At 37.2% G+C, this 14960-nt stretch overlaps 3 protein-coding genes across 4 annotated transcripts; 1 reads left to right on the forward strand and 2 right to left on the reverse strand.

Moving 5' to 3' along the window:
* The first annotated feature begins 3545 nt into the window (after positions 1 to 3545).
* LOC140983143 (uncharacterized) lies at positions 3546 to 12880 on the forward strand. 2 transcript variants are annotated; one of them, XM_073450060.1, is made up of 10 exons: positions 3546 to 4113; positions 8206 to 8292; positions 8629 to 9632; positions 9997 to 10085; positions 10194 to 10297; positions 10397 to 10496; positions 10951 to 11026; positions 11127 to 11241; positions 11327 to 11858; positions 12112 to 12880. In XM_073450060.1, exons 1-10 carry the CDS (start codon positions 3807 to 3809, stop codon positions 12602 to 12604), a joined length of 2907 nt encoding a protein of 968 aa, XP_073306161.1. In that variant the 5' UTR covers positions 3546 to 3806; the 3' UTR covers positions 12605 to 12880. The 2 variants fall into 2 exon arrangements, with proteins under 2 accessions (XP_073306161.1, XP_073306162.1); XM_073450061.1 differs by having other exon boundaries at positions 3897 to 4113; positions 8195 to 8292.
* LOC140982864 (uncharacterized) lies at positions 6023 to 7797 on the reverse strand. The gene is made up of 2 exons (XM_073449631.1): positions 7726 to 7797; positions 6023 to 6824 (listed from the first exon to the last, which is right to left on the reverse strand). The coding sequence occupies exon 2, from the start codon at positions 6815 to 6817 to the stop codon at positions 6023 to 6025; it is 795 nt and encodes a 264-aa protein (XP_073305732.1). The 5' UTR covers positions 6818 to 6824; positions 7726 to 7797.
* A 198-nt stretch (positions 12881 to 13078) lies between the features above and the next one.
* LOC140983144 (large ribosomal subunit protein eL36y-like) lies at positions 13079 to 14678 on the reverse strand. The gene is made up of 4 exons (XM_073450062.1): positions 14536 to 14678; positions 14157 to 14261; positions 13527 to 13726; positions 13079 to 13299 (listed from the first exon to the last, which is right to left on the reverse strand). The coding sequence occupies exons 2-4, from the start codon at positions 14256 to 14258 to the stop codon at positions 13269 to 13271; spliced, it is 333 nt and encodes a 110-aa protein (XP_073306163.1). The 5' UTR covers positions 14259 to 14261; positions 14536 to 14678; the 3' UTR covers positions 13079 to 13268.
* Positions 14679 to 14960: the final 282 nt, after the last annotated feature.

A 14960-nucleotide genomic window follows, 5' to 3' on the forward strand; every position in this document is an offset into this window, starting at 1 on the left:
CATATGAGTCGGTAAACAAGTCAAAGTGCAATGCTAGCATATAGAGTCACAATGTTGTCCCGGGTCATAAGGACTAATGGTGTACAACCATAAACTAGGACGTTTTCGCTCGATAAGTGAGAACAACTTGGAAAGTCCTTTATGGAGGGTTGTTCAGTGCACTCTACAAGGAGCACCTATCTGCATACTCAGACATCACAATGTCCCTTATCAATGAAACATGCTACTCACATCGCAGACACTAGTCTCAAACTCAAGCGGCCTTTATCCTTCTTAGCGGCGGCTGAATCGACTAGAAACTGTTTAGAATATACAGTATTCCAAATATGAGTTTCATGATACTCATCATATGATCATCTCATATTCTTTCTACTATTTGTATATTCAAGGACTTTATCTATGCAACAAGTTTGAGCATACAGATAAAGATGTTCCAAAACAATAATTTCAAATATTATTAAAATAAAGATTGCTTATACATAGAGTTTCAATGTGAACCCTCGACCAACACTTGGTTCGACGGACACCTACTCTAACAAAACCACGCCCAAAGGTTGATGGAAATTTCCCAGCACATGCATACTTGACACCCTAGTGCACCAAGCTCGCAAATATTCGATCCTAGGCACTACCAACTCGAACCAGCTGTGAACCAACCCTTCCTAGCCCACCTTAGGACCCTCTTGGACCGACCTAACCACTGCCCTCAGCCCCATGCATGCCGCGTAGGAGATCCACACGACGCAAGCCCGAATCCCGATCTTTCAACTCTAATTCATGGCTAGCTCCTTTGATCTACCTTCTACCAGAGACCAGCCTTGCATGATTTGCTCCAGGACGTGTCTCAGCCCCACCAAGGCCTACTCCACGTCCCTAGCATGTCCCATGCATTGGCGCCTTCCTATTTCCCGATCTAGACAACACGCACGCACCCAAGCCAAACCGATCGGTCCCCTTACCTAACCAAGACTTGACGTGTTCTCGGCCCTTTTCCTCCTAGATCTCTACGTGTCTAGCCCCATTGTACCTAGATCTAGCAGCCCCTTGCACCATAATCAAGAAAACGTGAGTTATGTATGAAACAATGCGTATTTCGTGTCAAAACTTTGCACAAGAAGCTACATGATAGATCAATGAATTATACATTTAAATACATATACCTCAGCATATATATGGTGTAAATGATGAGAAAAAGAGATACATGGTGTGCCTTAACGTTTAGACGCTTGAAAACTCGAAGATCTACGCGCGAGACGTGAACTGGAGAGGCATGGAAGAAGCTTTTCTTGAAAAATATCAGGGGCCGTGACTTGCTGCTGAAAGGAGGAAAGAAGCTGCTGTTTTTCAAGTGAGAATGGCTGCTGGAGGCTGAGGTGGGTGGACAAATGGTTTTAAAGTAGGTTTAGGGTTGCTAATGAGGGTTTTTAAATGATATAATTAAGTACTAATGGGCCCTAATTAAAAATTAAATCGATAAAAAGGGTTTTGAGCCCATTAATCATTAAAATAAACCCATCAAGCCCAAAAACACTCTCGAAAAATATTTCGTTTAGGTACGTTTTTGAAAATATTGCCCGAGTCCTCAAAAAGTCCCCTGATTCGTTAAAATTTGCGTACCGATTAAAAAAACGACCCGGAGAATAAAAATACCCACCAAGGCCCAATTTTCGAAATTTTCCCTTAAAAAACTTCATATTAATTAATTAAAATTAATTATTCAATAATTTTTTTTTCTCTAATTATTTCCGGTCTCTGTTACTCGTTCGAGCGCGAAATGCAAATTAAAACTCTAATGCATGAAACTTTAACAAACCAAGAATTAAAACTACATATTTATGTCTCAATCATGAATTTAATGCATTCAAATAATTTAATTAAAATGCAAAAGAAATTGATAACTTGCATGCGTATGGTTTACGTGGACCTTCAAATTTTTGGGACGTTACAAAGGCATTCAACTGATAATAAATCTCGAAAGGCCAACTAATGGCCTAAAGCCACAATATCATCACCTTGCAAATCCCAATGGGAGTTACTACACAAGAACGACAGTGGCTAGATAGAAAATAGAGTAGATGCAAGGAAAATACCCTGGAGTGGGAAATCATGGTCATGGATACCAGGGGCAATGATTTAAGAAACTGAGACAACAAATCATGCAACTCCAAGGCAACGAGCGTAAATGGAATGCACATGCAGGTGACAATAGAATACATTGGATTCGCGGGGATGAATGAGCAGATGGAGATTCGGTGATGATAATGGATTTTGTTTAGACTAGAGGATGGAGTCATGAGTAGGGGCAGACAGTGGTGACTCGTGCTTGCAGCTTGGGTGACGACCTCGGTTGGATACTGGAGCGGAAGAACTATGACATAGATGTAAGAAGCACCGACACATACACGACATATGCATGATGGTATCGCAAGAAATCTTCACGATTGGAACAAGTTTGGGTCTTGCAAATGTTTATGTATTTTCATTGGGACAAATTCACAAACATCATTAAGGCGCAATGATGAGCAAAGTGACTTCTTGGTTGGAACAACTAACATAACATTACCTGGTATGGATTGACGGTACTGGTCATGGTCGACGGGGAGTTAAGTTTGGTGGAATAGATGGAGTAACGATTGAGGAATTGAGGAAGTGTTGAATTTTACTTGTAAAGCGTACTGGATATCAGAGATTATTTCTGGGCTTTTTCTATCAAAGTCAAGGTCCAATTATAAAAGTAAGTTTGGGCCTCATTATTGTAAATAGATAAAGTAAGATAGAATATGATTTTATATACAAGCGTTTTGGCCCAATGGGCCAATGCTTCCCGAGGACAATTGTTTGGGCTAAAATTGGGCAATTATGAAAGCCCAATTAATGTTTGAAAGCCCATCAAATGTGGTAGACAAATTCCCATCGATTCAAATTTATTCAGATAAGTCAAGAAGATCGCGGAAAAGAGGAGAAGATCGTGGCAGGAAAGAGGAGAAGATCGTGAGTCATGGGAGGAGTGGAAGAAACCGCACCGCACAGTGAAGAAAAAAAGAGATTCGGCCAACCCAGGGGACACACACAAACTCTAGCTCAAATTCCAGCAAACTCCCTACAAAATTCTCATAGCTTTAGTAAATCGTTTTCATAGTTTTAACTCCAGATTTCAGTAGTTTGAGTCATTGTTTTTCATATTTAGCAACGTTATTTAGTATATAACAATCTTTTGTGAATTCCTACATTTTATTGAAAATATAGAACATGTTAGAAATTTATCTCTCAATTTTCAGCAGTGTTTCTATATTTTTCTTTGTTTATGGCGTCATATTTGTTTAGAAGATCATAACGGATGATCAAATTTAGTATCTACAATCGTTGTGTTTTTAAAAGTTAGATTTTTATCAGTTTTTACACAAAATTGGTACATCTTTGCACCTAACACGTTCGCAGATCAAAATATTGTGCAAATAATTTAATTATTTATGATTATTTGAATTTTATCTGTGTAGAATATTAAATGCTTAATTCTAGACTACCAATTTAAATTAATTAATTTCAGTGTTAGGTGGGGCTTGTGTCTGTGTTCATCTAGAAATCGCCGCGGAGGGTATTTCTGTTGTTCTCTTGCCCGTTGGATAATGATAAATTGCGTGTTTACATGCCAGGTACAGTGTAAGCCGTAAATTTTGGCCAAGTCAAGAAACACTGATTTTCATTCCGGTTCAGCTCCCTTCCCAAATTCGCATTCAAAATTCAATAATTAGTAGGTAAACGAATAATAGCCCCAGCTACTCTTGTAATTTGAAGGAATCGTTAAGATGAATGCTTTGATTACCTCGGCGGCGTTTTGCCCGAGTTCGTTTCAGCTCAAATTCTCATTCAACCGCCAGAAATCCCCGTTTGTGGTTTTCCGCTCGCGCTTTTCGGAGCTTGACCGACGTCATGTGAGCTTGGTGTGGGTGGTGGTAAGGAGCAGTGGGATTCATGGCTATGGATTGGAACGACGTCGGACTCAAGTTTCTTCGTGGATGAATTCTAAGTCTTCGTCTGATGATTTCTCCGGCTGGGCCAATTCTGATGGGGAACTGCAGCCCGGCAATTCAAAGCGCAAGCAATCTTTAGTCGGTAAGATACTTTTTTTTTTGGTGTTTTCAGGGCCGATCCTAATAATATTTGGGCTGAGTCTAACTTTTAAAAAAAGATCTCTGAATCATAATGTGTGTTCATATTTTTTTTAGTTCCATAGCAATTTTTCAAATTAAATTAATACGTTAAAGTCAATATAAAAATCTAAATGAATAAAAATATCAAACATGTGCAAAATGATCACTAAAAAACAACCCGCCTAACAGTTTTAGAGCTAAAAATACTAATAAAGTCTGTATAATCAAGTTGTTCAGTAATTTCTTTCTCAATCGATAACATAGCTAATTCATTCAATCTTTCTTGTGACATGGTTGATCGGAGAAAAGTTTGATGAGCTTTAACTTTGAGAAACTTCGCTCTGCACTTGCTACTGTGACCGGGACAGTCAACAAGATTTTATAAGCAATATGAGCATTTGGGAAACATCCATCCATTTTCTTCAAGTAATTCACTACATCAATGGCCGATTTTGCTTCTCTTGGTAATGAGCACCGCAAGAATGTCAACTCCGAAAATAGATCATCCCCATTAATATCAGAACAACCCTTATGAGTCAGAATTTTCAAGATTCTTGCAAGACCTCAACAAAGTTTCATCGTCTGCACGTTGTAACCTCTCTAGATTGAACAAAAAACCAAATGTTTCTTCATATTTTTGAAACTGTTCAAATTGAGCTTTCATAGAAGAACGAGCTTGATCGATTATAAAGAGAAAGTAGTTAATTCGAAAAGATTTTGCAGCTGACTGTATCACTTCTTCACTGTTACTTTCACCAAATTGTTTCTTTCTTCGAATAACACATTTCTCTCGAAATACAGCTTCAATGCCCATCTCACATGCCATTTCTTTAGCTTCAACCATGGCCTTATCGTAACCATCTTCTCTAAATTCTTCAAGAAATAAAACAATTCCTTGTAAAAGTTTGATAGCAACATCAAAATCCATATTTTCAGATTGAAGAAATTTGCTCACAGTGTTGATAGCATGCAAGAACTTGTACCAAATTACCACACCAAGCAAGAATTCAAAATTCTCAAGTTCATATAACGCTAAGGACTCAGCTTCACTCTTCGTTTTGGGATCTTCACTATCATTTGCCAAGTCATACAAAGCTTCTCTTATTTGTGCAATTTGCTCCTTTATAGGTTTAACACTCTCAACATGACTTTCCCATCGTGTTTGTGACAATGGCTTAACTGTCAAACCCTTCACGTGATCTTTGAAAATCTTCCACCGCTTGGTAAAAGAGGAGAACAACGTATAGATCCATTGTATTACTCCAAAAATGACATAGCCTTAGGACAACAATTCGCCATATCACACAAAGCTAAATTGAGACTATGACAACCACAAGGAGTATAAAAAGCTCTGGGATTCATTTCAAGTAATCTTTTTTGTACACCTTTATGCCTACCTTTCATATTAGATCCATTATCATATCCTTGATCTCTAATATCATCAATATCAAGCTCAAGATTGACTAAAGCATTTTTAAGATGCATAAAAAGCCCAAGTCCCGAAGTATCATCAACATCTAAAAATTGCACCCAATATTCTTCTACTTTTGTGAAACTTTTTGAATCATTTAAACATCGTATGACAATGTACATTTGCTCTTTGTGACTGATATCAGGAGTACAATCTAATATGATTGAAAAATATTTTGCTTGTCTTACCTTTGCAAGTATTGTTTTTCTTACCTCGTTTGCCAACATCTGTATCAACTGATTTTGAATTCTGCAACCAAGGTATGTAGTGTAAGTCTCATGGTCTTTAATCCGTCGGAGGCGCTCTTTCATTACTGGATCAAACTCTGCAATCATTTCAATCATTTGTAAAAACAAACCATTGTTTTCAACATAAAGTTTTTCACAACTTCCTCGAAATGCTAAGTTATTTTCGCCAATAGTTGAACAACTGCGATTATCCTCTGTAACACTTGTTTCCAATGCTCTCTTTCTTTATTAATTTGTACTTGTACTCCTGCATCAATCACTTTATTTGTCTTCAATCTTCTTTCCAATTCAAGCCAATTCGTCATACACACCATATGCTCCTTACTCGCTTCATGATTTGCAAGACATCGACTCATATTATGCCAATCATTGTATCCTTCATTAGCTAACTGACCATATCCAGTCTTGGTTACTTGCTTCTTGAATAACTTACAGCAAAAACAAAAAATCTTGTTATAAGAAACTGAATATAATAGCCATCTTCTATCACTTCCCTCCCCGTTTGGCAAAATTCTCTTATAATGTGACACATTGAAATGCCTGTTAGCGCTATCTTTAGGAAACACATTTATGACATCTCTATTCGGACCTCTTTCTACTAAAAAGTTTCTAACGTTTTGATCAATGTTGTCCCACTTTGCTGGATCATCAGACCAAGTTTCCTTATTCAAGTTCTCATATTGAACAAACTCTTCATCTTTCTCATGATCATTGAATACATCCACATCGACAGACTCAAGGACTTTTTTAGTATCAATCTCATTCTCATCCAATTCATCATCTTGTTCTCTGCTAATTGAATTATCAACAGGGTCTTCACCCTCTGCAACTATGTTTTTGTTTGAAACAAAGTACTTGTTGATATCTCCAGCTTGACTTTGAATCATTTCTTCAATATTTAGCTTTCTTTTTCTTTTTTGAGACCCAGACATGTAATTAGGAGGCATGATTAACCTAAGAATTCAAAAAGATAAAGAACAGACTGCATCAAGACCAATATGTTAAAGAAAGATAAAGCGAGAAACATCAGAAAATAAAACAAAAGAATAGATAAATAATATCAATAACAGCAAAAACTCGGGTTATATTCATTACAGACTCCTACAAACGGATGAGTAATAATGATAAACAAATAATATGGTTCATATGAAACAGAAAAGACAGATTCTGGAACTTATGAATTGGTAGAAGTGAGATCGCATTACCAATGGGAAAGATTCATACCCTTGCCATCATTAAAGGTGCTTCTGTTGACCCCATAACTGAATATGTTTGGATCAATGATAATACATGCCACTTCACCTAAATAGAACTAATTTGGTGGCAGATGGTTCAAAATCAAATTCCCAAATGTTTTGGTTTAGACACATCTCATAAATTAATTTTCATCCATTTTGTATAAACAAACCAATTTCAGGGACAATTTGACAGTTGACACAAGGTGAGCAAAACGTGCCACTATACTAATGCAATGCATTTTTTTTAATCTGAGAAGGCCTCCATTTCAAAGTTCTTTTTATCGAAAACCCAACACAACGAGAGGCAAGACTCAATCAGCAACAAACAACAAAGACCCAATTGCTTGACACATCATCACCAAAAAAATTATATCTAAAAAAATGAATATAAAAAATTTCCAGAAAAATACTTGAACAAAGTGGGGTAACAACCTTTTTTAATGTTCGACAAAGTGGGGTAACGACCTAAAAGCATGATCTTCACTCAAAAACTTCACAGAGAATCCTGACTTAATGAGACGGAGAGTGAATCATACAGTTTTGACTCCAAGTAGCAAGATTAGGGGGAAAACAATTAAAATACAAATTATTACTGTACATAACATTAATACACTTACAAGGGTGAGGCTGGTGAGCAATTGATGCTGGAGTCGAAGATGGAGAAAACCGAAGACGAAGGATAGAAGAGTGGAGCGGTGAAAAGCAATTTTACAGGCTTTTATTTTATATTTTATTGATTCTTTGAATTTTAATATTTATAAATTAAAAAAAAACTGTTTTTTCTTTTTATATATAATACTTTTTTTTTAAAATTTTTGGGTCCTAAAAAGATATGGCCTGAGTCATTGGACTCTTTTGACTCTGAATAAGCAGGACCCTGTGTGTTTTGTAACTGTTAGGAAACATCAGAAAACCTTTTCATTTTTTCGTTTTTACGTAAATAAGTTTCTATACTCGTTTTTTAATGAACCCGTTTTTGGTTGCATGGAGGTTTTGTAACTGTTATTTATTGTAGCGTTTATTGTTGCAATTGAAAATTCTGCCACTGGCGTATGTCGTTGTAGACTAATAACTCATGTTCCGTAGTTTAATTTCAGGAATAATGGGGGCTGGAGCTGCTGGAATTCTTTTGGTTGCAGGCCTCACGTTTACTGCATTGTCTATAAGCAATAGAACTACATCAAGTGAGTAATTTTTCTCATACCTTGATTTTCTAGATTTTGTTGCGTGAAATTTGGGTCGATATAGATCAGTGTAGTCTCTTGATTATGATCTGTTAGCTGTTGCTTCCTGGACAATTGTATAGACAATGATTAAGAACACGTGCTTAAAACAAACTCTCATTAGAGTCGCATTCACAATTGATTTCTTATGAATGTTATATTTCCAAAAATAAAGGTATGTGTTCACCCCTTTTTCACGTTAGTTGAGTATATCTTTGTCTAGAGCTCGTGTTTCTTTTAATGAATAAAATAATTCAGTACTTCAAAATTTTGAGTTCATATGTTTTTTATTTACAGGAGGTAAACAACAAATGGAGCCCTTGACAACACAACAAGAAGAGTTAGTATCCTCTGATAATCAGCAGGATAGCTTTGGAGAGGAGAAAAGTGAGGAGAAAGTTGAGATACTGCAAAGTGAAAGTGAAGAAAGTAAAACAGGTACAAACAAGGATCTTCTTCTGCATAAAGAAAAAAGTGAAGCTAATGAAAGTAGCAATAGTGATGATGTCGGTGCTAGGCAGTCATCTGAGGTGTTTGATCTCACCAATATTCACTCCAACGAGAAAGTTACCCAAAAGGAATCAGTTCTTACTGGCATTTTAGTTTCTGTTGTAGCCGATGATTCCTTAGGTGCGCGAAGCATTCAAACTCAAAATGGTGGTCCAGCTAATGAAAATACCAAGGTGAAGGAACCAAAAGCAGAGGGTCAGGACGCTGGGAACCTAGCTGCTGAAAGTACCAGTGTACCAAAATCAGATGACCTTGTTGATGCCAAAATCTTGGTCCCATCTGTATTGGATAGCACGCGAGAGAATGTAATGGCTGACTATCCAAATGGGCTCTCTAGTTCAGTTGAGTCACAGGTGGATAATGTCGTTGAATTAAACACTATCCCTGAAGAATATGAGGAGTCCAAAAGCTTGCCTTCGACAGGGGATGTTAATATTGGAAGCAAACTTTTGACAGTGGATGATGACTCGGGCAAAATTTTGGGAGTTTCTTCAGATGGAGATGATGAATATCTGGAAAATTTAAATGGAATTGGCTCAGCTGGAGTGTCTTTGGAGCCAGAAATCGCTAATCAATTTGGAAATGAACTGCATGAAAATGATTTTAATGATATCAATGTTAACAGATCCTTTTTTGATTCTACAAATCCTGGAAATTTTTTCACTTCAGCTGGCATACCTGCTCCATCTGTTGTTTCTGCAGCTCTGCAGGCTCCACCAGGTAAGGTTTTGGTTCCTGCTGTTGTTGATCAACTCCAAAGTCTGGCATTATCTGCTTTGAAAGATTTGAAGGTATGTTATGGACTACTCCAGCTATTTATTTTGGCCATGTAAATTGCATACCCCTTAAGAATTCAAAACTGCAATTTCTTCTTTCATTCTATTTTTGGTTTCCAGCTGTACCACACGCATTTTTCAGCTAGCTCTTGAGAAATGTTCAAGAAGCAAAAAAGAAAAGAAAGAAAGAAAAACCAATCTAATGCCAACTCACAGTGGCTTGCACACGCAGACACATGAACACACAAGAGCATCATAATCTTAATGTCCAAGGCCATGATGGTCTTTCCGACGATCTAGAGATTGAGTTCATGAGCTGTAAATTTAAATTCTTGTGTGAAGATTTGAAACCCAACTTTTAATTTCGTAGCTCTTCTAGGTGATTGAAGATGATGTTCAACCTGGAGATTTATCTACTCGACGAGAGTATGCTCATTGGTTGGTCGTAGCAAGCAGTATTCTTTCCAGGTAATGAATCTTTCTTTATGGAGTGTGATATGAGATATTCACAGCCTGTTAGAATATCAGGGATGGAAGGATATGGCTATGCATTATGATTTATTGATTTTACTTTAGGAGCACAACATCGAAAGTCTATCCTGCTATGTACATTGAAAATGTTTCTGAACTTGCATTTGATGACATTACACCGGATGATCCTGATTTCCCATCAATTCAAGGTGAAAACTTGACTTTGGATAATGTTTTAAAAGTTTTCTCGTGAAATTTTATATTTTGGTATGTTGCATTATCTTCTAAATGAGTTTGGCTTTTGTTAGGCTTGGCAGAAGCTGGACTTATTGCCAGCAAGCTTTCAAGCCACGACATGCAGTCATCTGTAGATGAAGACTCGAGTCCTTTATTATTCTCTCCTGAAAGGTGTGCATATTTCTCGTGAGCTCATTGTCACTGTTCTGTTAGTTTACTGTTGTCTTGAAGACTAATTAACTTTTATAGCAATATAATGTAAATTTATAACTACTAAAGAAGACAATCAGTTATTATATGAGACCCGCATTATTGTTTGTGAAGATTAATTGATTTCGTGTGGTTGCTCAAGTAGTCAAGTATTTCTTCCCTTCACTTTTCGTAAATCAAACGTCCTGAAAATTACGTGGTTCTCTGGGTTCATGGGTGGGTTAACTGAAAAAATATTTGAATTGTTTTCCAACTCAGTGTGTTTATACTTCTTGGTGCTGCTCATTTTAAACTTGACCCCCTTATATCTCATATTTTTCTGAATTTTAACATGAAATTGTTCTGTTCTTAAGAACGAGCTTTCTTACAAATTTTAGTTGTCCACCTTGTCACATTCTGAGAAAACGCTTTGTAGTCCTTTATCTCGCCAGGATCTTGTGAGTTGGAAATATGCTTTGGAAAAAAGGCAACTACCGGTTGTCGACAGGAAGGTTATTAGAAGTTAATGTTATTTAATTAGACTTACCTATTGTAGATAGCATTGGTATAACTGATTAATTGATAAAGAAGCTTGTCTTTTGCTGGAAGTAGACCTTGCAGCAGTTATCTGGTTTTATAGATATTGCCAAGATTGACCAAGATGCATGGCCTGCACTGGTAGCTGACTTAGCAGCTGGAGAGCAGGGCATCATAACCCTAGAATTCGGTTAGTTTCTTCGATGTGATATGTTATCTTCTTCTGGCGATGCTCTCTTAGATGTCAAGAGTTAATATGCTTTGCTGCATAACAGGTTATACAAGACTTTTTCAGCCAGAAAAGCCAGTGACAAAAGCCCAAGCTGCCATGGCCCTTTCAACTGGTGATGCTGCTGTGGTGGTTAGTGATGAACTTGCACGTATTGAGGCTGAATCAATGGCAGAAAATGCTGTTACTGCTCATAATGCTCTAATTGCTCAACTTGAAAAGGATCTCAATGGAAGTTATGAGAAGGAACTTTTACAGAAAAAGGAAAAGATTGATGCGTTTCAGAAATTGGCAGAGGAAGCTAGACACGAAGTGGAGATATTGAGGGCTGAGCGAGAGGAAAGAAATCTTGCGCTAATGAAGGAACGTTCTGCTGTTAATTCTGAAATGGAAATTCTTTCCAGGCTGAGGCCTGAGGTAGATGAACAGTTGCAGATCCTTATGCATGATAGGGTGGAGATTTCATATGAAAAAGAAAGACTGAGCAAACTTCGGAGAGATGCAGAAACTGAGAACCACGAGATTGCCCGGCTACAATACGAGCTGGAAGTTGAGCGGAAAGCCTTGTCCATGGCCAGGTACGAAAGTTAATTTCATTGTCATATTTAAGTTGCTATTTTATTTCAGATTATGGTTGAGGGATTTAATTTCGTTTTGGTTCAGATTTCTGTTCTTTGGAAGTTGACTTTATTGTTTTGATTTTATTTTTTAAAAGGCGACAACTGAACAAGTTAATGTAATAATTTGTTTAAAAATTAGACCTAAAGACAAGGAAATGTGGAAATATATAATTCTTATTATCTCTACTTGTGCATGTCTCTATTTTTGCAGAGGATGGGCAGAAGATGAGATGAAGAGGGCAAGGGAACAAGTTAAGGCATTGGAAGAGGCTAGAAAACGCTGGGAAAGTCAAGGATTAAAAGTAGTTGATAATGATCTGCGAGAGGAAGAAAATTCCAGTGGAGTCGCATGGCTTGATACTAGTAAACAGTTCTCAGTTGAAAGAACCATTGAAAGGTCTGAGAACTTGGTGGACAAGCTTAGGACTATGGCAGCCCAAGTGAGTGGGAAATGCAAGAACACAATCAATAAAATAATCCAGCAGATTGTTTCCTTCATATCAATTCTGAAAGAGAAGACCTTGAAGGCAGGTAAACGTGTTGGAGAGCTAAAAAACACAGCCAAATCAAACTTGAGTGTCTCATTACAAGGAGTGCAGAGCGGCTCTGTAGAATTTGCTTCATCCGTCTCAGAAGGGACAAAGCGAGTTGTTGGAGATTGCAAAGATGGGGTTGAAAGGTTGTCACAAAAGTTCAAGGCTTGATTTCGTATTGTGCCGTTCAATTTCATTTTGGCGCATCAGTAGAATTTGCTCCAACTGCCATATTACGTGCTGCTTTTCGGCTCTTTTCATAAGTAGCTTTATGGCTAACGAGAATAAGAAGAAAGAGTAGCATAGAATAATACGGATAAGAGAATAATTTTATCACGGTAACCTCTGTTGAAGATAACGTAACGTTGTAACTTTACTATATGTACTGAGACATGAAATGCAGAATTTATTTATGCCATTCTCATTAGCCCAGTCTTTGATCTTGTATTTAACTGGAACCTTTCAAATTTTGTGCTTCCTTTATGTTCATTATTTATATCAAGGTTGATGTAATATAGAATGAGTTGTCCCAAGAAAATCAAATATGAGCAAGAAAGAGCGTTTTATAGTAATTAAAGCACGAGTCTTGCATATCAAAGAACAACAATTAAAAGCTTCTCGTCATACTAAAAAGCTTTTTTAATCTGGAAAATAAAGATGCAATATAAGACATTAAAGCAGCTTCAAGTCAAAAAGTTCCCAACAAGACAAGTTTGTAATCATAAGTTCCATCTTAAAGTCGAACCAAAACAAGACAGGCTGAATCGAAGTGTTATCAAAATTTGAAATAAATGACCAATTTTGCTCTCTCAACAGAAACCCAAGAAAACAGATTTCACTTCTTCTTGTCGCCACCTCCAGCAGCCCTGCACATCACAGACCATTTAAGCGAAAGGAAGAATGAAGCACAGCATTATTTATACCCAACAAATATAAAATAGCAAAATCGGACACATGTACAAATATATAACTCAAAATTGGAATCACGTTTACCAATCATATGATTATGAATAATAATTCATTATTAGATTCAAAAACAAAACGCGATAATAGCATCGGAGTAGGATAAAAGAATGTCAATCAAGGAAATTACCTCATCTTCCTGAGCGCGCTAGCCATCTCCTCTCTCTTCCTTTTTGCCCTCTTGTGAGTGCCCAATTTTCTCTTGGCAACCTTCAAAGCACGCTTGTCCTTTCCAACTTTAAGAAGCTCAGTGATCCTCTTCTCATAAGGTGCAAACCCAGCAACTTCCCTGATGAGGCTCCTCGCAAAATGCACTCTCTTGCTTGTTTTCTGATCAGTTAATATGGATCAAGTTAAAAAATAGAAACAAGTAAACAAACATGGATTGGTACAGAAAAAGGACACATAGAACTGCAATGTTAACTGATAACATAGAACATAACTTAAGAAACCATGATTTAAGTGGACAAAAATGCCAATCATGTCATCATGCATACTCACATCCATACTATAACGTGTAACACTAGCCACAATTGCTAGATAACTCTTCCAATAGCATCAATCCTCAAAAAACAATAATTACAATAGCACTTGCCCCAAAGAAGAGTCCAAGCCCAATCAAATACTAATCTACTCTATGCTTCTGGCGTACTCAGTATAGGGGTGGCAAATTATATATTATTTGAAAACGTAACAAAGACCCAACATCTGACTCAGTAAAAAGTACACATTTCAATGAAAAATAATCAATGACACTTACGCCTTTCCTATCAGATGGGCGTGGAGCTAATTCCTTGGGCGTGACAACATGACCTCTCTTCAGGCCCACAAATAGACCGCTGTTTGGCTGCTTTGGAGCCATTACCTACAACACAACAATCCAACAAGCAAAAAGTTTATTCTTCCAAATACCAACATCACGTATTTCTGTATATTTCTGAAATCCAATTTTAAACAAGCAGTAAAGAACAAGACAATCTAGACCTAAAGGAACACAATTATTGCAGAAACAATGCGAAATACAAATCTCCATTCTCAAAATAACATCACAGTCCTGAAGCCTATGCAGTACACTCAAAAAAAGATAAAAGCAATACAATTTGCTAATCTAAACCTATGAGGAAATGAATCAGGCTCACCTTTCTGCAATCTGTTCACCCGGCTGGGGGTAAAACCTTCTGCTGCTGCGAGTGCTGAAATTAGGGTTTGCGGACCGGTCAGAATTTATACATCGGTATTCTGATAGTGTGTGGAATAAGAAACGTGGAATGGGGATAAAAATGGAAATTCCCATCTTTTCAATTTTAGCAGATGATGGCGTTTAAAATTCGGGCTGCCAACTTGCAATTTAGGCTTTTAAAAGGCCCAACTAAAAGAACATGGCCACGTCTAAATTAGGTACTCGTGCTTAAGGTAGGTGGACTCGGAACCGAATGGTTTGGATGAGATTTCGTTGTGGTTTTCTATGGTTATGATTTCTATTAGAATGCATAAAACAATGTTTTCAAGAGTTATTCGACACCCAAACAAGGAACGGAGACCGAAGACTATAAAAAATTTTTTT

Source organism: Primulina huaijiensis, chromosome 8, assembly GCF_012295235.1.
Source record: "Primulina huaijiensis isolate GDHJ02 chromosome 8, ASM1229523v2, whole genome shotgun sequence".
Taxonomy (NCBI): domain Eukaryota; kingdom Viridiplantae; phylum Streptophyta; class Magnoliopsida; order Lamiales; family Gesneriaceae; genus Primulina; species Primulina huaijiensis.

Coding starts and splice junctions, on each gene's coding strand:
- LOC140983143 (XM_073450060.1), top strand. CDS start 3,807: ATGAATGCTTTGATTACCTCGGCGGCGTTTTGCCCGAGTTCGTTTCAG. Junction 4,114..8,205: donor GCGCAAGCAATCTTTAGTCG/GTAAGATACTTT, acceptor GTTTAATTTCAG/GAATAATGGGGGCTGGAGCT. Junction 10,497..10,950: donor TTATTATTCTCTCCTGAAAG/GTGTGCATATTT, acceptor AACGCTTTGTAG/TCCTTTATCTCGCCAGGATC.
- LOC140982864 (XM_073449631.1), bottom strand. CDS start 6,817: ATGCCTCCTAATTACATGTCTGGGTCTCAAAAAAGAAAAAGAAAGCTA.
- LOC140983144 (XM_073450062.1), bottom strand. CDS start 14,258: ATGGCTCCAAAGCAGCCAAACAGCGGTCTATTTGTGGGCCTGAAGAGA. Junction 13,727..14,156: donor GCCCATCTGATAGGAAAGGC/GTAAGTGTCATT, acceptor TTAACTGATCAG/AAAACAAGCAAGAGAGTGCA. Junction 13,300..13,526: donor AGCGCGCTCAGGAAGATGAG/GTAATTTCCTTG, acceptor TGTGATGTGCAG/GGCTGCTGGAGGTGGCGACA.